Source organism: Lepus europaeus, chromosome 19, assembly GCF_033115175.1.
Source record: "Lepus europaeus isolate LE1 chromosome 19, mLepTim1.pri, whole genome shotgun sequence".
In the NCBI taxonomy this organism is placed as follows: Eukaryota; Metazoa; Chordata; class Mammalia; order Lagomorpha; family Leporidae; genus Lepus; species Lepus europaeus.
Genome location: NC_084845.1, coordinates 71,183,981 through 71,208,519, shown reverse-complemented (window position 1 = coordinate 71,208,519; position 24,539 = coordinate 71,183,981). Strand labels below are relative to the sequence as shown.

Here is a 24,539-nt window from a genome sequence, read left to right as displayed (position 1 = left end):
GGACAGGAGGCCACGGGCGCGGCTCAGGCGCTGCTGCCCGCGCTCCTCGGACAGGAGGCCACGTGTCACTTGCACTTCTGCTTCATGCAAACCAAAGAAACCACTGGGCGGCTCAGGCTCCGAGGAGCAGAGTCACGCTCACTGCTGCCCCATGGTACCTGGGTGGTCGGGGCTCAGGTCTTCCACCGCGATCTGTACCACATCCGCCAGGTCCTGTTCCGACATCATCCAGAACCGCACAGAGTGGCCAACGACGGAGGCCGGGTCTGTCACCTACAGACAGGAGCACAGCAAGCAGAAAGCAAAGTGAGTGATCGGCGCCTGTGCAGTGCAGCCCTACCAAACGCCCTCTCACCCCACTCCTCACACCAAGCTCAACCTCTCTAAGATGGCCTGGAAATACCGCCGCCAGCAGTCTCCAGGCCACGCTGACCTCCACGGCGACCTCCTGCCCCACTGCCCAGGCCACCCTCCACTGCACTGCTGCTCCCCACAGGGCGGGCAGGGCAGCAGCTCCTACACACTCCCGAGTCCCGCAGCCATGGCCACGCGCGCCCTGTGCCGCCCCGGCTGTGCCGCCCAGAGCACAGCGCGGGGACACTCGGACTGGGCTGCAGAGATCTCCAGAATCAAAGCGAGGCCACGTCATTCCAACCGTGGTCCACTGACACTGCCCTACCCAGAGCATCCAAAACACGGGTGCCCTGCAGAAGCCGGAATCAATGACACGTGACATCCTTATCAATCACTATCCCTGTCATAATAGCCCTACACTTTCAACTAATGAAAATTATGAAGTGAAGCTCGCCTCTCCAGAACCACAGCACACACTCTCTGGACCCAGGAACCATGCAGCACACCCAGCCCAGTTTCCGGCATCCGTGTCCCCGGCCACGTCTCCCACGGCAGGGTAAAGTGGTATTTTCTGACCATGTAGCTCCAGCTGTCAATGTAACCCCGTCAGTGGGCGGGCTCCCGCAGGCTCACGCCGGACACGCGCCCGAGTCCAGCAGATGAGGCGCACGCTCCTCTCCTTGCCGCCCAGAGTGGGCCCTGGTGAGACGGCAGCAGCGCCATCGTCTCACAGCAACATCGTCTGCGGGAGGGGGAGCCAAGCGCGCTGTCTGAACCCTTCTTTCTGGGGTTTTTACATGAAGGCACCACCAAACGTCACACAGATCAGATCAATCTACAGAGCCTCCGCCATCCTTTATAAAGAAGGCTCCGGGGCCGGCGCTGTGGTGTAGTGGGTTAAGCCGCTGCTTGCAGTGCGGCAGCCCACACGGGTGCTGGTTTGAGTCCCGGCGGCTCCACTTCTGATCCAGCTCTCTGCTGTGGCCTGGGAAAGCAGTGGAGGATGGCCCAGGTCCTTGGGCCCCTGCACCCATGTGGGAGACCCGGAAGAAGCTCTGGACTCCTGGCTTTGGATCGGCTCAGCTCCAGCTGTTATGGCGAAATGGGGAGTGAACCAGCAGATGGAAGACCTCTCTCTCTCTCTCTCTCTCTCTGTGCCTCTCCTCTCTCTTTGAAACTGTGTAACTCTGACTTTCAAATAAACAAATAAATCTTAAACAAGAAGAAGGAGGCACCAATAACAAAGCACTGGGGAGCCAAAGGACTTCAAGGGCACTGGGGCAGAGCCTCGGGGAGCCCGACTGCGGGATGGGAACGGGGACTTCAGAGACGCCGTCGCAGAACCTGCCCAAAGCCCGACGCTAGAAAGACAGCAGTGACACACGTCTAATCCTTCCAAAAGGCCGACTCACAGCACAGAGCAACAGGACAGCAAAGCCAGACAGCAGTCCTCATGTGCAGCCGGACTGGGTGAGGGCGTTCCCACAAACCCACAGTCCAGCGAGGGAGACACAGTGGGGGGAGCCACGAGGCCCCCAAGGCACGAGTGTGTCTGAGGGAGGGTGGGAGGGGAGAGACGCACACGAGGAAAGCAGCGGCCAAAACCAAGGAACACGCACAACCGCACCGAGGACGAGCCCGGGGAGCTGCGGTCGCATCCCCTGGAACACTCTGGAGCCCACGGACTCTCAAGGCCCTTCCCAGTCCAACACGGGAAGGAAGCGACTAGAAATAGAACGCGGAGCGCACGGGGCTCAGGAAGCAGAGATGGAACGAGGGGCGGGGCACGTGGCGGGGGCGCGAGCTCTGCGAGCAGGCTGAAAGAGCGGCGCGGCTGGATCAGGAAGAGTGTTCACGCGGACTTTATTCACATATAAAGGAGCAAATTACAACAGGCAGTAGACACTGGAAGAGAACGAAGCGCACAGAAAGTCGCTGCAGACCATCGAAGCTAGGAAGAGGCGCGCCGGGGAGCTGGGGCCTGCCCGAGCCTTCAGACAGGCGGAGCTGCAGAGCTGTGGCACAGCCGCGGCCATCGGCAGCTTCAGAGACACCCAGGAGTGAAGGGACAGAACGCAGCAAGGGCCAGAAACAGAAGAAACATCGTTCAGAAAGACCAAGCCGGAAGGAACCCAAGCATAAACAGACGTCACACTCAGTGCCGTAAGGAAAGCTAGACGGCAGGATGAGGGGAAAGTTCGGAACAAAACGAAATGAGAGCGGAGACTTCAGCACAAGCAGCCCAGCGGACAGGTTAGAGGCGGCCTGCCCACAGGCTCAACCCGGGACCGGGCGCACCCTCAGCACGGAGAGCCGGGGCAGGAAAACGGCCCTAGGGCCACCGGAGGGCGCTTCTGAACCCAAGTGTCGCGGAGAACCCCGTAGACCTCCAGGCAAAGGACCAGTGATTCACAGGGGAAAGAAAACTGAACTTCAGCAGAAGGACACGGATTAACGTATCTCAGATGCTCAAGGGAAAAACGCGAGCCAAGTATTTCATATCCGGACACAATCTCTGCTAAGAAACTCAGGCTACAAGGAGCAGGAGGGGTGGTATGGACGCCTGGCTCTGTGCTCGGACGACAAGATCCCAGGCAGTGTTCAGACGGGGAAGGCTGGAGCGGACAGCCAGCCTCAGGAACAGCGTGGGCATGCGCTGAAGGCCTGGGGGCGTCCCGAGAGCCGGCACAGTACCGGGACGCCCCCTGCACCTCGCTGCTGTCAAGAACCCAGAGGGCAGCCCTAGGAGTCACAGACCTGCACGGAGAGTGTGACCTCGGGCACGTGAGCGTGTGTGGCGCGTGTCTATGCACTCGCTAGCTCTGTCCACAGAGAAGGTACGGGAACCACACTCAGTGCAGCAGCAGCACACACAGCCCAGCCGTGGTGCTGCGATGCCAAGGCTCACCAAAGGAAACCAGGGCTTGCCTGGGCCGTGGCGGCCACTTGGGGAGAGGCACAGCAGACGGAAGATCTCTCTGCATCTCTCCTCTCTCTGTAACTCTGCCTTTAAATAAATGAGTAAATCTTGAAACAGAATATTTCTAGGTTAAATCACACACAAATGCCAACAGACTGGGACGGTAAGAGGGACGTTTTTTCATTTTCAGTCTTTTATATTTTACATTTTCGTAGTGTGTATTTATCATCTTTGCAAAAATAAAAATCCTGGCTGAGATGCCTGTGTCCCACAGCAGAGTACCTGGGCTTCACTCTCTGCTCTGGCTCCTGACTCCGGCTTCCTGCCAACACAGACCCTGGGAGGCAGCCATGCTGCCGGCTCAGGTAGTGGGCTCCTGCTAGCCACGAGGGACATCCAGACTGAGCACCCCACTCCTGCTTTGGCCTCTACCAGCATGTGGAGGGTGAACCAATGAGTACAGCGTTACCTCTACCCCGTGAATAAGGTTTGCAAAATAAATTTTATACTTCCAAAAACTCATCAGACAAGGAGATACAGGGCAAGTCTCAATTCCAGCTTCGGTAATGTACTTTAACCTTTCAAACGCAGGCACCTGAGATCGACATTGGCAATTCCTCCCCCTCCCACCTTAGGAAGTGCTCAGGGAGCTGCAGACAGAAACCCAACCACCCGCAGGCCTAGGAAGCACACGGAATCTACAGCTCTGAAGACAAGCGCCGAGGGAGTCAGTGTGAAGAGCAACACAACGGCCGCCACAAACTCAATCTTCTGTTTCCAAATTTACAGCCCAAAGCAAAGATTATCAGATGGATTTAAAAAAAAAAAAGAAAACTTTTTAAAAAGATTTATTTTTATTTATTTTAAAGGCAGAGTTAGAGAAAGAGAGAGGCAGAGAGAGAGCAGGGTCTTCCATCCGTTGGTTCACTCCCCAGATGGCCGCAACAGCTGGGGCTGGGCCAGGCTGAAGCCAAAATCCAGGAGCTTCTTCCAGATCTCCCATGTGGGTGGAGGGGTCCAAGCACTTGGGCCATCCTCCGCTGCTTTCTCAGGTGTTAGCAGGGAAACGCATCCTAAGTGGAGCACCTGGGACTCACACCGGCACCCACAGAGGATGCCAGCATTGCAGGTGGTGGCTTTACCCGCTACGACACAGCACCAGCTCCTAAAACAATTTCTTAATGAAGGCAGTGGCGCTGAGTCGGGCAGGACTGCCCACCTCACCTCTACACTCCTGGGCTCAGGCTCAAAACATGCTAGGCACACAGACTGCTTTCAAAACCTGATTAAAATGACAAATTAACCAAAACTCTACAGACCCTTCTCCAGAAAAAGGCACCAACAAAACCGTGCAAAGTTTCGCAAACACCAGTGAGGAGCCCTACCTGACAGGGACACGTGGGGCCAGCAAGCTCCAGCCAGCGACACATAGCGCCCACGGCACACGGCAGCTTCTGGGAAGCCTGCTGGAGGACCAGCATGTGGCCCTCGTGCTCCTTTGTGCCCCTGGCCGGACTCCAGGCCTCGCGGCGGGCGGGCAGAGCAGGCAAGGGAGCTGGAAGCAAGGAGCGGCCCGCGGGCCCTCAGCCGCCTGCCTCGGGCCTCCTCCCAGGCAAGGAAGTGACCAATCACCTGGCTTCCTGGGGTTCGCCTAGCGCAGCCAGACTTCCCCAGGAGCTGTGCCCTGCAGCGTGTTCACAGACAGCCAGGCCCACAGGCGCCACCCCACAGGCTGTTCTCACGAGCCCGGCAAAGCTCGGCAAAGGCCCCACCGAAGCTGCTCCTGGCTGCTGAAAGCTCTGAGGGGCTCAGGAAAATCGCGAGAAGTCACCCTACAACCCTGACTCCAGGCCCCCTCCCACTGAGGACACCACACACGACCCACGCGTTACACAGAGGACTCTGTAGCCAGGAGAGCGCCAACAGTGAAGGCTGCAACAGAAAAGGCTGGGGCAACAAGCCCAAGAGAACTGAACAGCCTGATGCATGTGGTTGTCATTCTGGAAAATTAAATTTGCCATTTCTCAGAAGTCCTAGGGAGAGTCCAGCATTAATACAAGAAAACAGCTGGTGAGACTAACATTCACTGACGTCACTCACCACAGTGCTCCTGGGAACCAGGGCCTTCCAGGGTGCAACGGAAAAGAGCCTCCCAAGCCAGAAGCTCAACAGCAGGGGAGACAAGCAGCAAGGCGCCCCCCAGAGCACCACGGAGCCATCAGTGTGGACCACCAAGCCCCCCCCAGAACACCACGGAGCCATCAGTGTGGACCAGCAATGCCCCCCCCAGAACACCACGGAGCCATCAGTGTGGACCAGCAATGCCCCCCCCCCAGAGCACCACGGAGCCATCAGTGTGGACCAGCAATGCCCCCCCAGAACACCATGGAGCCATCAGTGAGGACCAGCAATACCCCCCCAGAACACCACGGAGCCATCAGTGTGGACCAGCAAGGCCCCCCCCCCAGAGCACCACGGAGCCATCAGTGTGGACCAGCAAGGCCCCCCTCCTCAGAGCACCACGGAGCCACCAGTGAGGACCACCAAGCCCCCCCAGAACACCACGGAGCCATCAGTGTGGACCAGCAATGCCCCCCCCAGAACACCACGGAGCCATCAGTGTGGACCAGCAATGCCCCCCCCAGAACACCACGGAGCCATCAGTGTGGACCAGCAAGGCCCCCCCAGAACACCACAGAGCCATCAGTGTGGACCAGCAATGCCCCCCCCAGAACACCACGGAGCCATCAGTGTGGACCAGCAAGGCCCCCCCCCAGAGCACCACGGAGCCATCAGTGAGGACCACCAAGGCACACGCCCCAGCCCAAAGCACCGTGGAGCCCCAAGTGTGAATGGGACGGCAAGGTGCACCTCGCTGCAAAGCACTGGGCAGCCAGCAGCGTGGACAGGAGGGGCTGAGCCACAGGAACCATGACGGAAAGGCCCCAGACACAGGAACCATGACGGAAAGGCCCCAGACACAGGAACCATGACGGAAAGGCCCCAGACACAGGAACCATGACGGAAAGGCCCCAGATTTTACATCTCAGAAAGGAAGAAACAGAAGCTGTGGAACGTAAGGACAATGCCCACAGGACCAGCCCAGCCTCCTGCTCACTCACGTATGTGCAGGCGTGTGTGTGTAAACACACAACACAGCGAGCACAAATAACTGAGCCCAAGGGACTGCTGTTCCCTAGTCACCTGTGGAACACAGTCTGACGTGCACCGACAAAACCAGCCTGCTTTAGGTCCATCCCCCGGCCCAACACCCATAGGGCTCCATGGCCCAGCAGAGCGGACAAGAGCGCCTCTGAGTCAGGCCAGTCCACCCAGGCGCTGCCAGCCCCAGGCAGCCTCCCCCCCCCGCCTCTCCCCAGGAACTCCAAACGCTCCCGGTCATCCCTCCAAGTTCCAGTCACCAGCCCCTCAGGGGCTGCCGTTGGTCGCCAGCCTGCAGCTGGGGAGCGTCCAGGCACCTCAGGCTGCCACACTCCCGTTTCCCACTTCTCTGGCCCTCTTCAGTTTGACATTCTCCAAAGGGCCTGTGCAGACTGTCCCCTTTCCGCTCTGCACCCCAGGACCCAGCCCATCAGACCTGCCCTCCTCTCCACCCTAAGTGCCCCAGCCCAGCCACTCGGGGCACCCTGCCCCCACAGGGCCCAAGAGGCTGGGCCAGCACCGGGCTGGCCCCACACCCACTCCCTGCCTGGACGCCAGACACAGGTCAGAGCTGAGCTCCACAGCTCATCAGTCCAGCGGCCTGGGACGCGAGCTGACGCTGACGTCACAGATCCCGTCCCACTCGGCCCTCGCTGGAAGCTCTCCTGGACACCTTTCTTGGGGTCTCCTCTCAGTTTTAACTCATCCAAACGGAAGCCCTGCTACGCACCCCAAACCAGCCTGCCTCTTCCAGGCCTTCCAACACCCACTTCCTGCTGCTCAGGCCAAAACTCTCAGTCCTGAATGGCTCTCCACTCCCTCCATCCACAAAGATCCTGCTCTGGGGGCCGGCGCCACAGCTCTGGGTTAACGTCCTGGCCTGCAACACCGGCATCCCATATGCACACCGGTTTGAGACTCAGCTGCTCCACTCCTGATCCAGCTCTCTGCTATGTCCTGGGAAAGCAGTAGAAGATGGCCCAAGTCCTTGGGCCCCTGGACCTGCGTGGGAGACCTGGAAGAAGCTCCTGGCTCCTGGCTTCGGATTGGCGCAGCTCCAGCCATTGTGGCCAATTGGGGAGTGAACCAGCAGATGGAAGACCTCTCTCTGATGCTCCTTCTCTGTGTAACTCTGACTTTCAAATAAATAAATCTTTTTTTTAATTTTTTTTTTTTTTTTTGACAGGCAGAGTGGACAGTGAGAGAGAGAGACAGAGAGAAAGGTCTTCCTTTGTCATTGGTTCACCCTCCAATGGCCGCTGCGCTGCAGCCGGCACACCGCACCGATCCAAAGGCAGAAGCCAGGTGCTTCTCCTGGTCTCCCATGGGGTGCAGGGCCCAAGCAATTGGGCCATCCTCCACTGCACTCCCGGGCCACAGCAGAGAGCTGGCCTGGAAGAGGGGCAACAGAGACAGAATCCGGCGCCCCAACCGGGACTAGAACCCGGTGTGCCGGCGCCACAAGGCGGAGGATTAGCCTATTGAGCCATGGCGCCGGCCATGACTTTTAAATAAATAAATCTTTTTAAAAAATTTAGAGCAAAACTTGACTCTAGCAGTAAAGGCTAGGACTGAGTAAGGCCACAGATTACCAACTCTCATTATCTGTAAGACCAAGGTGGAAATAGACAGACAGATGCTCTTCGCATGGGCTGCCCTGGTCCTGTCCGAACCACCACTAGAGATATTACAGTGCGGTGGGCTTCCTGCATCATCTTCAGGAATTCTTCATGGAGCTGTTTTTTTTTTTTTTTTTAAGACTGATTGGCTGACTGATTGATCTGAAAGTCAGAGTTACACAGAGAGAGAAGCAGAGACAGAGAGAGAGGTCTGATGGTTCACTCCCCAATTGGCCGCAACGGCCGAAGCTGTGCAGATCCGAAGCCAGGAGCCAGGAGCTTCCTCCAGGTCTTCCCACATGGGTGCAGGGGCCCAAGGACTTGGGCCATCCTCCACTGCCTTCCCAGGCCACAGCAGAGAGCTGGATCAGAGTGGAGCAGCCGGGATTCGACCAGCGCCCATATGTGGTGCTGGCACTGCAGGCGGCAGCTTTACCCGCAGCGCCGCAGTGCTGCCCCATACAGCTGCTTCTTCCATCACCCTGAAGAGGAGGCACACAGTTACTCAGATGAGGTCATTTCCACATGGAGCACTGCACGCCGTCCTGATGTCCAGCCACCTAGGTGGGGACTGGGCTCCCTAGAAGCACTTACCGGGCACAGGGACTGTCCCACAGCCCTGGGAAAACACCGGCACAGCCCTGTCACACTCCCTGAAATGGTCCTGGGAACTGGGTTGTGCCACAACCACCTCACTCTATGGATGCAAACAACGTGGGCTGGACGTACGCACTCACCACTGGCAAAAAGCACAAGGCAGACGCGACCCTGAACAAAAACTGGGACCCAAGGGCCAGCGCCGCAGCGCAGGTTAATCCTCTGCCTACAGTGCTGGCATCCCATACAGGTACCAGTTTGAGTTCCGGCTGCTCCTCTTCCCATCCAGCTCTCTGCTGTGGCCTGGGAAAGCAGTGGAAGACGGCCCACGTCCTTGGGCCCCTGCACCCATGCAGGAGACCCGGAAGAAACTTGTGGCTCCTGGCTTTGGATCAGCCCAGCTCCAGCCGTTGCAGCCAATTGGGGAGTGAACAGCGGACAGAAGACCTTTGTCTCTGTCTCTCTCCATCTCTGTCTTTAACTCTGCCTCTCAAATAAATAAAATCTTAGAAAGAAAAAAAAAGAACTGGGACCTACACAACTGCACAGAACAGCGGCTGCGAACACAGCACAGGGAGGAAGGGCCATGCCGCCCCCGTCCCCACCCCCGCGGGCAGTCCTCAGTCCGGGCGGCTCCCCCTTCAAGGACTCAGCCCGCCTGCGCTGGACTGTGCAGTGCACAAGACCGAAAGATCGGACAGCCACTTCACTTCACTTCCCCTGGAAGAAGTGACCACGCAGGACTGTTAAAAAGCTGCCTCCCCAGAAACAAGGAGATGCCGGGGAATGAGCGAGCTCTAGGACGTGAGAGCGGTCGCCAAACAAGGAAACAAGCAGAACACCAGCATGAAGGAAGCCGAGGAGAACCTGTACAAGCTGAGGTGTGGGAAGATTCCGCTCACCTTTCCCCTATCATCAGCCTGGGGGAGCACAGAGAGCAACTGAGGGAGAGAGCACAGGGCTGCACACGGCCGGGGAAACCCTTTCCGGGGGCTCCCTCTCCTCCGGGCCAACGCGGGCGACACTGCATCTTCCCAGGGCAGCCTGGGAATTTGTCCCATCAGGAGAAAAACATCAAACCAGCCCCCAGGTTGGATCCTTCCCCTTACGCTATGCTAACATGATTAAATTTGCCACTTTTGGGGGCTGGTGCTGTGGCGTAGTGGATAAAGCCGCCACCTGCAGTGGCAGCATCCCATAGCAGCGCCAGTTCAAGTCCCAGCTGCTCCACTTCTGATCCAGCTCTCTGCTATGGCTTGGGAAAGCAGCAGAGGATGGCCCAAGTCCTTGGGCCCCTGCACCCACGTGGGAGACCCAGAAGCAGCTCCTGGTTATGGCTTCAATCAGCTCAGCTCCTCCCGATGCAGCCAGTTGGGGAGTGAGCCAGTGGACAGAGACCTCTCTCTCTCTCTCTTTCTCTGTCTCTGCCTTTCAAATAAATAAATCTTTAAAAATTGTTTTGCCATTTTTGGGGCTAGCACCGTGGTGAGAGTGTTAAGTTGCCACCTGCAGCATCGGCATCTCATATGGGAGCTGGTTTGAGTCCCAGATGTTCCAGTTCCAACTCAACTGCCTGAAAGCAGCGAAACATAGCTCAAGTGCTTGGGCCTCTGCACCCACGTGGGAGACCCAGATGGAGTTCCAGGCTCCTAGCTATGCCCTGGCCCATCCCCAGCCATTGTGGCCATTTGGGGGGTGAATCAGCAGATTTAACATATCTCTCCCCAGCCCCGCCCTCTCTGTAACTCTGCCAATCAAATAAATAAATCTTTTAAAAAATGAAAATAAAAAAATAAAACTTTTCACTTTCATTCATGCTTTTCAAAATACAAATCTTGGGGCTGGTGCTGTGGTGCAGTGGGTTAATGCCTTGGCCTGAAGCGCTGGCATCCCATATGGGCACGGGTTTGAGATCCAGCTGCTCCACTTCCAATCCAGCTCTCTGCTATGGCCTGGGAAAGCAGCAGAAGATGGCCCAAGTCCTTGGGCCCCTGGACCCGAGTGGGAGACCTGGAAGAAGCTCTGGCTCCTGGCTTCGGATCGGCGCAGCCCCAGCCATTGCAGCCAACTGGGGAGTGAACCATCGGATGGAAGACCTCTCTCTCTCTCTGCGTAACTGACTTTCAAATAAATAAATAAATTCTTTAAAAAAATATACATAAATCTCTTTGAAGAGACAAGGTAAAGCCACCACCTGCAGTGCAGGCACCCAATATGACTGCAGGTACGAGACCCGTCTGCTCCACTTCTGATCCAGCTCTCCACTATGGCCTGGGAAAGCAGTGGAGGGTGATGGCCCAAGTCCTTGGGCCCCAGTACCTCTGTGGGAGACCCAGAAGAAACTCCTGGCTTCGGATCGGCACAGCTCCAGCCATTGCGGCCATTTGGGGAGTCAACCAGCGATGGAAGGCCTCTCTCTCTCTTCCTCTGGCTCTTTGTAACTCAGTCTTTCAAATAAATAAGTAAATATTTTTAAAAATTTAAAAAGAAAGAAATATAACTGAAGTCTCCAAAACCTTAGTGAGCAGAGAGCTCTGTTACAGGTCTCCAAACTCTGCAAAGCCAGGCTCCCTGGGGTCCGCTCGGCTCCCGGTGACACGCTGTCCTGGTTGGCGCACGGGAGGGAAGGCCAGCCATGCGGGGGTGCAGTGGGAAAAGGGAAGAGCATTTAGGATCATCTTCCCGGTAGACATTGTCTCCTGTGACACCAGCAGGCGCTTTGCTCCTCCAAAGCTGCAACGTGGAAAGCAAAGAGCTTCTGCACTTTGCCACTGTGACCCCACTCGGGCACCTGGAAACACTGAGTCGTGCAGGTCAACCCCAGGGCCACAGTGCCATGCGGGCCGGCGAGCCTTTTCTGTCTCTCCCTCTTTGTATGTAACTACCTCTCATATAAAATCTGTAAAAAAAACAAAACAAAACAAAACTCATATTCAACATGGCAAACTGTCTACAATCATTTAAAAGAATTTATAATTCTTAGGGCCCGCGCTGTGGCACAGTGGGTTAACACCCTGGCCTGAAGTGCCAGCATCCCATATGGGCGCCGGTTTGAGACCCAGCTGCTCCACTTCCAATCCAGCTCTCTGCTGTGGCCTGAGAAAGCAGCAGAAGATGGCCCAAGTCCTTGGGCCCCTGCACCCGTGTGGGAGACCTGGAAGAAGCTCCTGGCTCCTGGCTTCGGATCAGCGCAGCTCTGGCTGTTGTGGCCAATTGGGCAGTGAACCATCAGATGGAAGACCCCGCCCCCCACCTCTCCTTCTCTCTCTTTGAAACTGACTTTCAAATAAAGAAATACATCTTTACAAAAATGTATAATTCTCAGTAAAGTGGCACTGAAGCATCAGAATTAAACATTGTGCAGGAATGAATCTGTCGCAGTCTGCAATACCTGTGCATGAGCAAAGCCACTTCCCTGAGACGCCAAGCAGCTGTGCCAAACCTCACAATGCCGGACAGCGGCTGGCTGAGCCTCTGCGCCCCGCGCACCGTGCAGATGCACGACGGCACAGCGGCAGAAGCACGAGCCACCAGCATTCCCTAAAGAACCGGGCGGGGGCCGTGAAGACAGGGACGGGGCAGAGCACTCCCAGGGCCAGCCTACCCCACACCACAGCGCCTTCTCTCGTCCCCCCTCCTCAAGTCTGGGCGCTGGCATCGCCCAGTTCCCTCCACAGACAGGAACCCCTCCCCCCCATGCATCCATCCCTCCTTTCCTTCCCAAACTCTGCAAAGCGGGGTGGGGGGGGAGGGCTGTCGAGAGGGAAGGCACCAGGGTCCTCACCACCTCTTCGCACCTCAATTCCACACAAACAGAACTCTAATGCCAGCCGGCAACACAGACTCAAAGGAAAACCAACTCCTAACCCGATGCCACCAGAAACGGGTGATGACTGGAGGGAAACGCAGGGTCACGGCTCCCCGGCTGTGTCACACCACACCCGCGCAGCCCACATCCAGCAAGTCAGCCCACCACGCCCACGCAGCCTTGTCCACGCGGGTCCAGCAGGGGCTGGCCACAGACCCACAGCCCGCAGCCCAGGCACGGCCGCCCCACAGTGCGTGTGCCTCAGTGGCAGCGAACAGACAGGCTATGGCCCCCTCGGTTCATGGTCTTCGTGCTGACCCAGCGCGAGGCAGCTTCTCTCTCAAGATGCTCTTTTCTTTTTTTTAAGAATTATTTTATTTATTTGGAAAGTAGTGTTACAGAGGTAGAGACAGAGACGGAGACAGAGAGAGAGAGGTCTTCCATCTGCTGGTCTTTCGCAAATGGCCGCAACGGCCAGAGCTGCGCCGATCCGAAGCCAGGAGCTTCTTCCGGGGCTCCCATGCGGTGCAGGGGCCCAAGGACCTGGGCCGTCTGCCACGGCTTTCCCAGGTGCACTAGCCGGAAGCCGGATCAACAGCAGAGCAGCTGGGACTCGAACCAGTGCCCACATGGGATGCCGGCGCTGCAGGCCAGGGCTTTAACCCACCGCTCCACTTCAAGCTGCGATCAAACGAGGTCAGGAGGCACACTCAGGAGAGCCGACCCTGCCCCGGAAGCCGGAGACCAGAGGGCTGGACCCTAGACAGGCAATCAAATGCCTGCCACACAGCCACTCCACAGGAGACATTAGGACTCAACAGCGTCAGCAAAACCAGACAGCTGTCTGCTAAAGGAGGCTGAGACACGACCGAGGCGGAGACGGGCAGCAGGGCAGGGCGGAGCTGTGCAGTTCACGGAACAGCATCCTCGGTGCCCCGAGCCTGCACAGTGCAGGGGTGAGGCTGTGCCCACCCTCTCTCCTCACCTGCACCAGCACAGGGGTGAAGCTGTGCCCGCCCTCTCTCCTCACCTGCACCAGCCCCGGGGGGAGAAGCTGCCCCTGCCCTCTCTCCTCACCTGCACCAGCGCAGGGGTGAAGCTGTGCCCGCCCTCTCTTCCCCAATGGCCCCCCACACAGTGTGGACTCCCTGCCTTTGAGGGTTTTCGTCACTGAAATCCACCATCAACCCAGCACCCACATGGAGACCCGGAAGGAGCTCTTGGCTCTGGCCTGGCCTAGTTCCAGCTGTTGTGGAGTCAACCAGCAGATGGAAGGTCTCTCCCTCCCTTCCTCTCTGCAACTCTTTCAAATAAATAAATCTTTAAAAAAGGAGAGGGGAGGGGAGAGGAGGGGAGGGGAGGAAAGGAAAAAAGAGAAGAAAAGGGGAGAAGAGGGGAGAGGAAGGGCAGAGGGGAGGGAAGGGGAGAGGAAGGGCAGAGGGGAGGGAAGGGGAGAGGAAGGGCAGAGGGGAGGGAAGGGGAGAGGGGAGGGGAGGGAGGAGAGGAGGGGAGCAGTGTGCTGCAGCTCCTGGGTCCTCGCCGGGGCTTGTACCACAGCTCCTTTTTTTCTTCTTCTTTAGGATTTACTTTATTCTCCCAAAAGGCAGAGTTGGGGGAGGGGGGCTTCCATCTGCTGGCCCACTCTCCAGATGGCCTCAGTGGCCCAGAGGTGGCCCAGGCCAAAGCCAGGTGCGCCTGCCATCTTTCCAGTCTGGGGACTGACACAGAGAAGCTGGGCAGCACTAGTGGGGTGGCCACCAGGCCTCCTGAGGGGAGCCTACCAATGCTAGTGGACGCCAACCACCTCCAGGGCAGGGCAGGGGAAGGCAGGGACTTGGGAGTCAGTGCGCAGTGAGGAGGGGTCCCTAAGAGCCCAAGGGGGAAGCAGCAGGTCGCCCCCTTCAGCTGGCCCCCCCTTGCCTGCACTAAGACTGCCTTTCTCATGTAAATCTGCATTATAATTTGAAATAAACACCAAAGCCCTCACGTGGCCAAAAAAAAACAAAAACAAAAAATGCAGGAACTTGTTAAATTTCACAAAGTTGGAGGTAAAGCCAAGGCCTGCTGCCTGCCGGCATCCCATGTCAGGGCCCGGGAGAAGCTCCTGGCTCCTGGCTTCAGATCGGCTCAGCTCTGGCCACTATGGCCATTTGGGGGTGAACCAGTGGATTTTCTCTCTCTCTGCCTCTCTGTAACGCTTTCAAGTAAATAAATAACTCTTTAAAAAAATGTCAAAGTGGGTGGTCCCCTGCGTCCTGCTGTAAGGAGGTCAGCGTGTTCAGCAGGGCACACACACCCAGCCCCACAGCTCGCGGCTCCCAGCCTGGACCCCCGTGGCGTGGGGCCAGCTCTGCAGGGGAGCACTGAGCCTCGCTGGGGAGGGGTGGTGCAGCAGAGGCTGCCCCCATCCCAGCCCTGAGGACAGCAGGACCCCCCGTGTCATCTGGTGACCTCGGCCACGTTCACGGAGGAACCGCCAACGGCACCCTGAGTTTCCTCCTGGTTGGACCCAAACCCACTGCCGGCTCCTAACAGTTCAGTTCTGCTCCAGGCTCCTGGGCGACTCCCCAAGCTGACGAAAGGAGCCGGAGGCCACGACAGCATCTCCACGCAGAACCTGCAACTTTACGACGACAGGGCCCGTCCAGGGCTGCCCGGCCCACCTGGCCAGGAGCCCTTGCCCGCCCAGGGCCTCCCAGCTCCTTCTGCCCGCTCACTTTCTCCGGGACTCACTCTGGACAACATGAAGCACGCGAACACGGCCACATGGGGCAGTGGGCAGGCTACACAGACACGCCCCCCACCCTCTGAGCTCCTCGGCGACTAGGCCACAACCTCGGACTAACGCTGGGCTCTCAGGCCACACTGCTCTCCCGCAGGTGGCTGGGGGCTCCCTCTCCAGGGTGCTCCTCCCCAGGGAAGAAGCAAACCTCGCTGCCCACCCACCCACCCAAGCCTGAGCAGCAGGATGGCCCAGACCCTGACTGTGGACAGACACAGACGTCCATCCCCACGAGGCGGTATTTCAGGCTCATGAGCTTGGCTACGTGGCTGACGTCCAGAGCACCCACAGACGCTGAGCCACGGGCGCTGGTTCCACAGGGACCTGCGGCTGCTGGCGAGTTCCGCTCTCCCTGGGGTGTGTTTCGGGACAGACCCACGGGGACACCGCACTGAGCGGCACCTTGCTCGTGCACGGGACGGATTCCAGGTGAATTCACGGAGGGCTCACTGCCCGCCCTGCAGAGCCGCAGGCAGAGGCCGGGCTCGGCACACGAGGTGGGGCGAAGGCGTCAGCTGCAGACCCAAGGGCGAGGACATGACAGATGGGGGCTCTGTCCATGCTCCTGTGGTGCTGCAGGACAGGGCTCTGTCCACGCCCCCGTGCACTGCAGGACGGGGCTGTCCACGTCCCTGTGGTGCTGCAGGACGGGGCTGTCCACGTCCACGCCCCTGTGCACTGCAGGACGGGGCTGTCCATGTCCACGCCCCTGTGCACTGCAGGACGGGGCTCTGTCTACGCCCCCGTGCACTGCAGGACGGGGCTGTCCATGTCCACGCCCCTGTGCACTGCAGGACGGGGCTGTCCATGTCCCTGTGCACTGCAGGACGGGGCTGTCCACGCCCCTGTGCACTGCAGGACGGGGCTGTCCATGTCCACGCCCCTGTGCACTGCAGGACGGGGCTCTGTCCACGCCCCTGTGCACTGCAGGACGGGGCTGTCCATGTCCCTGTGCACTGCAGGACGGGGCTGTCCATGTCCCTGTGCACTGCAGGACGGGGCTGTCCACGCCCCTGTGCACTGCAGGACGGGGCTGTCCATGTCCACGCCCCTGTGCACTGCAGGACGGGGCTGTCCATGTCCACGGCCCCTGTGCACTGCAGGACGGGGCTGTCCACGGCCCCACGCCCCTGTGCACTGCAGGACGGGGCTGTCCATGTCCACGTCCCTGTGCACTGCAGGACGGGGCTGTCCACGGCCCCACGCCCCTGTGCACTGCAGGACGGGGCTGTCCACGGCCCCACGCCCCTGTGCACTGCAGGACGGGGCTGTCCACGGCCCCACGCCCCTGTGCACTGCAGGACGGGGCTCTGTCCACACCCCTGTGACGCCAGAGGCCCCAGGTCCTTGTGACCAGCAAGGCTGAAGGCCATGCACTTCTCTAAGCAAACCGCCGCCCGGGGAGTAAACACGACACTGGCTCTCAGGCCAGCGAGGAGCGCAGGGCAGCCTGAGTGAGCGCTTCTGCCCGGGGCTCACGACGCCAGTTCTACCACCAGCACACAGGTGAGACAAGGATCTTTATTTACCGCAAGTACAGGATCTTTTAAACACAAGACATTCGCATCGGGACCCTGACCGCGTGCCCCCCCAAGTCTTGTCTTCAAACAGGAAGGCGCGCATTTCCTCCAGGTGTGCCTGCAGCGGCCTCCCGCCGGACGTAGCTCAATCCCACAGCACAGATGAAGAGCACGAGGACACCCCAGCAGGTGGCGGCACCACCACCACAGGGAGCTTGTGCCAGGCCCGGGCTCTAACCTCCAGTCACCCGCCCACCGTGCCCGCCTGTCCTTCACCAGGGAACACGGGTCAGGGGTCTCGCGGCACGGTGGGTCTGCGAAGGGACGCGCCTCCCTCCCCCGGCATCTCTGGCCGCGTGCCCCAGGTGCTCATGCTGCCCCCCACAGCCCGGGGCCTCCGTTTCTCCCTCCCTGACCCCTGGACTTCAGAACAGCTTGTGGGACGTGGGACGGCGCGGATTCCCAGATCCCCCGACCACAATGAGCACCTCTGACTCCCACGTTCTCTGAGCTTTGGCACAGCCCTCAGGATCAGAGCAGGGACGTGACAACCAGACGCGTGTGGGAGGTCACGCGTGGAAACTGCAGTTAACGAGCCCTGCTCGGCGGCACTCGAGGCCTGGGCTGACCAAACCCACACCGGAGCGAGGAAGCGCCGCCGCTCACCGCTGGAACCGGCTGCAAACCCTGACCCCGCTCGGCCTGGGCGGGGCCTCAAGTCTCACCGGTTCCCACAGGCAGGTGTCCGCGCCACAGGGCCACCCCGGCAGCAAGGCCGGCACACACAGGTGCTGTGCCCGTGCACGGCTTCCGTGTGCGGCCACTGGCTAAGCGCCCAGGACGCTGCCCCAGGTGCCGCCCGAGGGACACTGACCGCTGTGCGAAGCCTCGCACTCGGCGGTAGCGGTGTCCTGGCCTCCCCGGCGAGGCCTGGCGTCTCTCCAGGGCTGCAGAGCCAGAGCCATCGCCCACACGGCAGCACGGAAGCAGCCGCAGGGGCGGTGAGCTGTCGCCTGTGCTGCCCTGCTGACCGTGTCATGCTACCTCTGAGAACGGGCTGTGCAACTCCTGTCCAGGTCACGCCGGGCACCCAGAGCTCGGTCCCTCGAGAACACACGGAGGCCGGCGAGAGGAGCCGCTCGGGGCACAGCAAGCAGCGACCCGGGCACACGGGTGGGCTCGAGGCTCAGAGGGCCCCGTGGGCAGCTAGGACCCAAACCCAGGAGCCCCCAAAGCGGCGAGGGCCCTGCCTGGGGCTCCGCCTCCCAGACCCAAGTGGAGCAGATCCCTGCAAGCCGCTGATTGTCCTGCTCAGCCCCCCAGAGCCCCACGGAGAGACGCCCCCATCCCGGGGCCCCCACACAGTCGGAACGCTTGGGGAGGATTAGCCACAGCAAGTCAGCATCTAAAAATTTAAAAAGAGGTGACGTCAGAGAAAACAAGACACAGCAGAACGCGGGGCCGGCGCTGTGGTGCAGCGGGTAAAGCCAGAGCCTGCAGTGCCGGCCTCCCATGGGCGCCGGTTCGAGTCCCGGCTGCTCCACTTCCGATCCCGCTCTCTGCTGTGGCCTGGGGAAGCCGTGGAGGATGGCGCAGGTCCTTGGGCCCCGCATGGGAGACCCGGAAGACGCTCCAGGCGCCTGATCGGCACATTCTGGCCATTACAGGCAACTGGGGAGTGAACCAGCGGACGGCAGGCCTCCGTCTCCGTCTCTGACTTTGAAATAAATAAATAAATCTTAAAAAAAAAAAAAACACACACACACACAGCAGCAAGAGAGCTGAGCGGACCCTGGCTCCTTCCCCTGACCGACACCTGCTGGGAGGGAACCCGGACGGCAGCCCCCGCCTGCCCGCCACACCCGGAGCCCCGGCGCCCGTCCCAGGCCCCCGCGCAGAGCCGCGCTGTCACCAGGCCAGCGGCCCGCAGCGGGTCGCGGGGGTCGCACGCCCAGGGGACAACGCCGAGCGGAGAGAGGAGGGGGCGCGGCGCGGGCACAGGTCGGGCGCGGGCAGCACCGCGGACCCGCGCGTCCGCCCTGCTCCTGACACACAAGCCGCGGACTCCGCGCTCGGCTGCACGGCCACGGGGCCCTCGCGGACCCGCGCGGAGCGCGTGGCCGGGCTGCCCAGGACCCCCGCGCCGGGCCCGGCGCCCCTCCCCCGCTGCCCTCGGCCCAGCGAACGCGCGGCGACGCGACCGGCCGCCGGGTCCCGCCGGGCCCACGCCCACGGGGGCTCGGGCGGCCCACGGCGGCCCACGGCGGCCCGGCCTCCCGCGCCTCCCGCGGCTCCGCTGCGGCCGGGCCGGGGCCGGGGCTTCCCGCGGGGGCGGCCGCCGGGGCCGTTGGCGGCGGGCGGGCGGCGAGGCTGCGGCCCGGCCGGCGGAGGGCGGAGGGCGGAGGGAGGGAGCAGATCTCGCTCTCGCTCTCGCTCTCGCCCCGCGGGAAGGGGGAGGCGGAGGCGCGACCGGCTGCGGGAGCTGCAATTACCGTGTGGGCTGCGGAATTCTCGTGGTGTTTGTCGGGGAGCTGCGATAATGGCGTCCGTCCTCGCGAGAGAAGCCGCCGCTCTGCGCAGGCGCCGCGAGCCCCTCCCCGCGGCCTGCGCCCTCCGCCCTCCGCGCAGACTCCCTGGGCCGCGCGCGGGCCGGGGGCGGGGCTGAGGGCTCCGCGGCCTGCTGAACGAGCGCTCGGCCGCGGGAATCGCGGTGCGCATGCGCGGGCGTCGCGCGCCCGCTCCGAAGCGTCGGCCCCTGGTTGCTCTGATTTCTTCGCCGTGTGCCCACGACTCCCTGCCAGCCATAGAAAAATCGTTTCGGGGGAAAATCTGCGTTGTCCTTGCGAAATAATTTGCAGGAATTAGCTTCCCTCGACGACTACACGTCCCAGGGTGCATCGCGCCAGTTATGAGCCGAGCATTCTGGGAGCCGTAGTCCTCCAGTCTGCGCCTAGCCTGCCGGGACTTGTAGTCCCACCAGACTCGTCCTCCTCCCCGAGGGCTGCCGGGCATTGTAGTTCCGACAACTCAGGTGCCGCGGGCGCTGCGCGGGTCCTACCTGGGAGGGCCGAGCCTGGGCTCCGCCGTCCCGGAGCCGCGAGCGCGGCGGTGCCGAGGGGCGCCCCGGGGTGTGGCGCGCGTCCGTGACCACGCGGGTCTGCGCGGAGGGCCGGGAGCCGTTCCGCGTCCGTTTCCGCCCGGGCGTGGCTTTGCTCCGCGTGCGCCGCGGTCCCGCCGGACGGCGCCCGGGCAGCCCGCGATGGCCGCGGGGCGGACCCGCTGCGGCGCCGGCCACTGGGCCACCCGAGGAGCCTCCGCGGCTGAGCGCTGTTCTCTCCCGCCCCGACCTGCCCCACAGACAGAAATGAGTAAAAATGGCTGAAAAAAGTGCCCTAGGGCGCCGTCCGGGCCGCGGAGACCCCGGGTCAGCGCGCACAGCGCACTGAGGGCCAGGAAAGTTCCAGAACTGGGAGCCCGCGTGTCCCGGGAGCAGCCGAGTCCCGGGCTGAGGCCGCCCACGGGGGTCCGCGTGGCCGCCGAGCCGGGCCCCGGGGGGTCCGCGTGGTCACCGAGCCGGGCCCGGGGGGGTCCGCGTGGTCACCGAGCCGAGCCCGGGGGGCTCCGCGTGGTCACCGAGCCGGGCCCGGGGGGGGGGGGGTCCGCGTGGTCACCGAGCCGAGCCTAGGGGATCCGCGTGGTCACCGAGCCGGGCCCGGGGGGGTCCGCGTGGTCACCGAGCCGGGCCTAGGGGATCCGCGTGGCCGCCGAGCCGGGCCCGGGGGGGGGTCCGCGTGGTCACCGAGCCGGGCCTGGGGGGTCCGCGTGGCCGCCGAGCCGGGCCCGGGGGGTCCGCGTGGCCGCCGAGCCGGGCCCGGGGGGGTCCGCGTGGCCACCGAGCCGGGCCCGGGGGGGGGTCCGCGTGGTCACCGAGCCGAGCCTAGGGGATCCGCGTGGTCACCGAGCCGGGCCTGGGGGGTCCGCGTGGCCACCGAGCCGGGCCTGGGGGGGTCCGCGTGGTCACCGAGCCGGGCCTGGGGGGGGGTCCGCGTGGTCACCGAGCCGGGCCTAGGGGATCCGCGTGGCCACCGAGCCGGGCCTCCCGGGGTCGCGGGCTGGGTCCACGGTGGTCCCAAGAAACAGACCCGGCCACGAGCCCGCTGTCCACTGGGTCGTCCCCACAGGCGCTGTCCAGCCTGGGTGGCCGAGCCCGGGACGCTTTGGTAGCGGGCGGTCTGCGCCCCGAAGTGGTCACTTGGAGAAAGGCCGGGGCCCCGGGGAGGTCGGGGCGAAACCGTGGGATCCTCAGGGAGCTCGGGCGCCTGGGAAAGCCTGGACTGTGGGTGAGGGGCCGGAGCCTGCAGCACCGCCCCCTGTGGGTGAGGGCCGGAGCCTGGACCTTGGGTGAGGGCCGGAGCCTGGACCCGTGGGTGAGGGCCGGAGCCTGGAGCAGCGCCCCCTGTGGGTGAGGGCCGGAGCCTAGACCTGCGCCCCCTGTGGGTGAGGGGCCGGAGCCTGGACCTGTGGGTGAGGGCCTGGAGCCTGGACCCGTGGGTGAGGGCCGGAGCCTGGACCTGTGGGTGAGGGGCCGGAGCCTGGACCTGTGGGTGAGGGCCCGGAGCCTGCAGCACCGCCCCCTGTGGGTGAGGGGCCAGAGCCTGGACCTGTGGGTGAGGGCCGGAGCCTGGACCCGTGGGTGAGGGCCGGAGCCTGGACTTGCGCCCCCTGTGGGTGAGAGCCGGAGCCTGGACCTGTGGGTGAGGGCCGGAGCCTACAGCACCGCCCCCTGTGGGTGAGGGCCGGAGCCTGGACCCGTGGGTGAGGGCCGGAGCCTGGACCTGTGGGTGAGGGGCCAGAGCCTGGACCTGTGGGTGAGGGCCGGAGTCTGGACCCGTGGGTGAGGGCCGGAGCCTACAGCACCGCCCCCTGTGGGTGAGGGCCGGAGCCTGGACCCGTGGGTGAGGGCCCGGAGCCTGGACCCGTGGGTGAGGGCCCGGAGCCTGGACCCGTGGGTGAGGGCCGGAGCCTGGACCTGTGGGTGAGGGCCGGAGCCTGGACCTGTGGGTGAGGGCCCGGAGCCTGGACCCGTGGGTGAGGGCCGGAGCCTGGACCCGTGGGTGAGGGCCCAGAGCCTGCAGCACCGCCCCCTGTGGGTGAGGGCCCGGAGCCTGGACCCATGGGTGAGGGCCGGAGCCTGGACCCGTGGGTGAGGGCCGGAGCCTAGACCTGCGCCCCCTGTGGGTGAGGGCTGGAGCCTGGACCTGTGGGTGAGGGCCGGAGCCTGGACCCGTGGGTGAGGGCCGGAGCCTGGACTTGCGCCCCCTGTGGGTGAGGGCCGGAGCCTGGACCTGTGGGTGAGGGCCGGAGCCTGCAGCACCGCCCCCTGTGGGTGAGGGCCAGAGCCTGGACCTGTGGGTGAGGGGCCAGAGCCTGGACCTGTGGGTGAGGGCCGGAGTCTGGACCCGTGGGTGAGGGCCGGAGCCTACAGCACCGCCCCCTGTGGGTGAGGGCCGGAGCCTGGACCTGTGGGTGAGGGCCGGAGCCTGCAGCACCGCCCCCTGTGGGTGAGGGCCGGAGCCTGGACCCGTGGGTGAGGGCCCGGAGCCTGGACCTGTGGGTGAGGGCCGGAGCCTGGACCCGTGGGTGAGGGCCGGAGCCTAGACCTGCGCCCCCTGTGGGTGAGGGCTGGAGCCTGGACCTGTGGGTGAGGGCCGGAGCCTGGACCCGTGGGTGAGGGCCGGAGCCTGGACTTGCGCCCCCTGTGGGTGAGGGCCGGAGCCTGGACCTGTGGGTGAGGGCCGGAGCCTGCAGCACCGCCCCCTGTGGGTGAGGGCCAGAGCCTGGACCTGTGGGTGAGGGGCCAGAGCCTGGACCTGTGGGTGAGGGCCGGAGTCTGGACCCGTGGGTGAGGGCCGGAGCCTACAGCACCGCCCCCTGTGGGTGAGGGCCGGAGCCTGGACCTGTGGGTGAGGGCCGGAGCCTGCAGCACCGCCCCCTGTGGGTGAGGGCCGGAGCCTGGACCCGTGGGTGAGGGCCCGGAGCCTGGACCTGTGGGTGAGGGCCGGAGCCTGGACCTGTGGGTGAGGGCCGGAGCCTGCAGCACCGCCCCCTGTGGGTGAGGGCCGGAGCCTGGACCTGTGGGTGAGGGCCGGAGCCTGGACCCGTGGGTGAGGGCCGGAGCCTGGACCTGTGGGTGAGGGCCGGAGCCTGGACCTGTGGGTGAGGGCCCAGAGCCTACAGCACCGCCCCCTGTGGGTGAGGGGCCAGAGCCTGGACCTGTGGGTGAGGGCCCGGAGCCTGGACCCGTGGGTGAGGGCCGGAGCCTACAGCACCGCCCCCTGTGGGTGAGGGCCGGAGCCTGGACCTGTAGGTGAGGGCTGGAGCCTGCAGCACCGCCCCCTGTGGGTGAGGGCCGGAGCCTGGACCCGTGGGTGAGGGCCCGGAGCCTGGACCCGTGGGTGAGGGCCGGAGCCTGGACCCGTGGGTGAGGGCCGGAGCCTGGACCTGTGGGTGAGGGCCCAGAGCCTGCAGCACCACCCCCTGTGGGTGAGGGCCCGGAGCCTGGACCTGTGGGTGAGGGCAGGAGCCTGGACCCGTGGGTGAGGGCCGGAGCCTGCATCACCGCCCCCTGTGGGTGAGGGCCCGGAGCCTGGACCCATGGGTGAGGGCCGGAGCCTGGACCCGTGGGTGAGGGCCTGGAGCCTGGACCTGTGGGTGAGGGCCGGAGCCTGGACCTGTGGGTGAGGGCCGGAGCCTAGACCTGCGCCCCCTGTGGGTGAGGGCCGGAGCCTGGACCTGTGGGTGAGGGCCGGAGCCTGGACCCGTGGGTGAGGGCCGGAGCCTGGACTTGCGCCCCCTGTGGGTGAGGGGCCGGAGCCTGGACCTGTGGGTGAGGGCCGGAGCCTGCAGCACCGCCCCCTGTGGGTGAGGGCCGGAGCCTGGACCCGTGGGTGAGGGCCGGAGCCTGGACCCGTGGGTGAGGGGCCAGAGCCTGCACCTGTGGGTGAGGGCCGGAGCCTGGACCCGTGGGTGAGGGCCGGAGCCTACAGCACCGCCCCCTGTGGTGAGAGCCGGAGCCTGGACCTGTAGGTGAGGGCCGGAGCCTACAGCACCGCCCCCTGTGGGTGAGGGCCGGAGCCTGGACCTGTGGGTGAGGGCCGGAGCCTACAGCACCGCCCCCTGTGGGTGAGAGCCGGAGCCTGGACCTGTGGGTGAGGGCTGGAGCCTGGACCTGTGGGTGAGGGCCCAGAGCCTGCAGCACCGCCCCCTGTGGGTGAGGGCCGGAGACTGGACCCGTGGGTGAGGGCCGGAGCCTGGACCCGTGGGTGAGGGCCGGAGCCTACAGCACCGCCCCCTGTGGGTGAGAGCCGGAGACTGGACCCGTGGGTGAGGGCCGGAGCCTGGACCCGTGGGTGAGGGCCGGAGCCTACAGCACCGCCCCCTGTGGGTGAGGGCCGGAGCCTGGACCCGTGGGTGAGGGCCGGAGCCTACAGCACCGCCCCCTGTGGGTGAGGGCCGGAGCCTGGACCTGTGGGTGAGGGCCCGGAGCCTGGACCCGTGGGTGAGGGCCGGAGCCTACAGCACCGCCCCCTGTGGGTGAGGGCCGGAGCCTGGACCTGTGGGTGAGGGCCCGGAGCCTGGACCCCTGGGTGAGGGCCGGAGCCTACAGCACCGCCCCCTGTGGGTGAGGGCCGGAGCCTGGACCTGTGGGTGAGGGCCTGGAGCCTGGACCTGTGGGTGAGGGCCTGGAGCCTGGACCTGTGGGTGAGGGCCGGAGCCT

General features: G+C 63.2%; 1 protein-coding gene across 10 annotated transcripts in view; it reads right to left on the bottom strand.

Moving 5' to 3' along the window:
• BANP (BTG3 associated nuclear protein) overlaps window positions 1-19,337 on the bottom strand; it is a 111,992-nt gene extending 92,655 nt beyond the window's left edge. For all 10 annotated transcript variants that reach the window (XM_062176911.1, XM_062176913.1, XM_062176917.1 and 7 more), the window contains exons 1-2: window positions 19,255-19,337; window positions 159-273 (exon numbers count right to left, since the gene is read on the bottom strand). In XM_062176911.1, the coding sequence (XP_062032895.1) occupies window positions 159-228 (70 nt within the window). In that variant the 5' untranslated portion in view covers window positions 229-273; window positions 19,255-19,337. The remainder of the gene's footprint in view (window positions 1-158; window positions 274-19,254) is intronic.
• Between the last annotated feature and the right edge of the window lie 5,202 nt (window positions 19,338-24,539).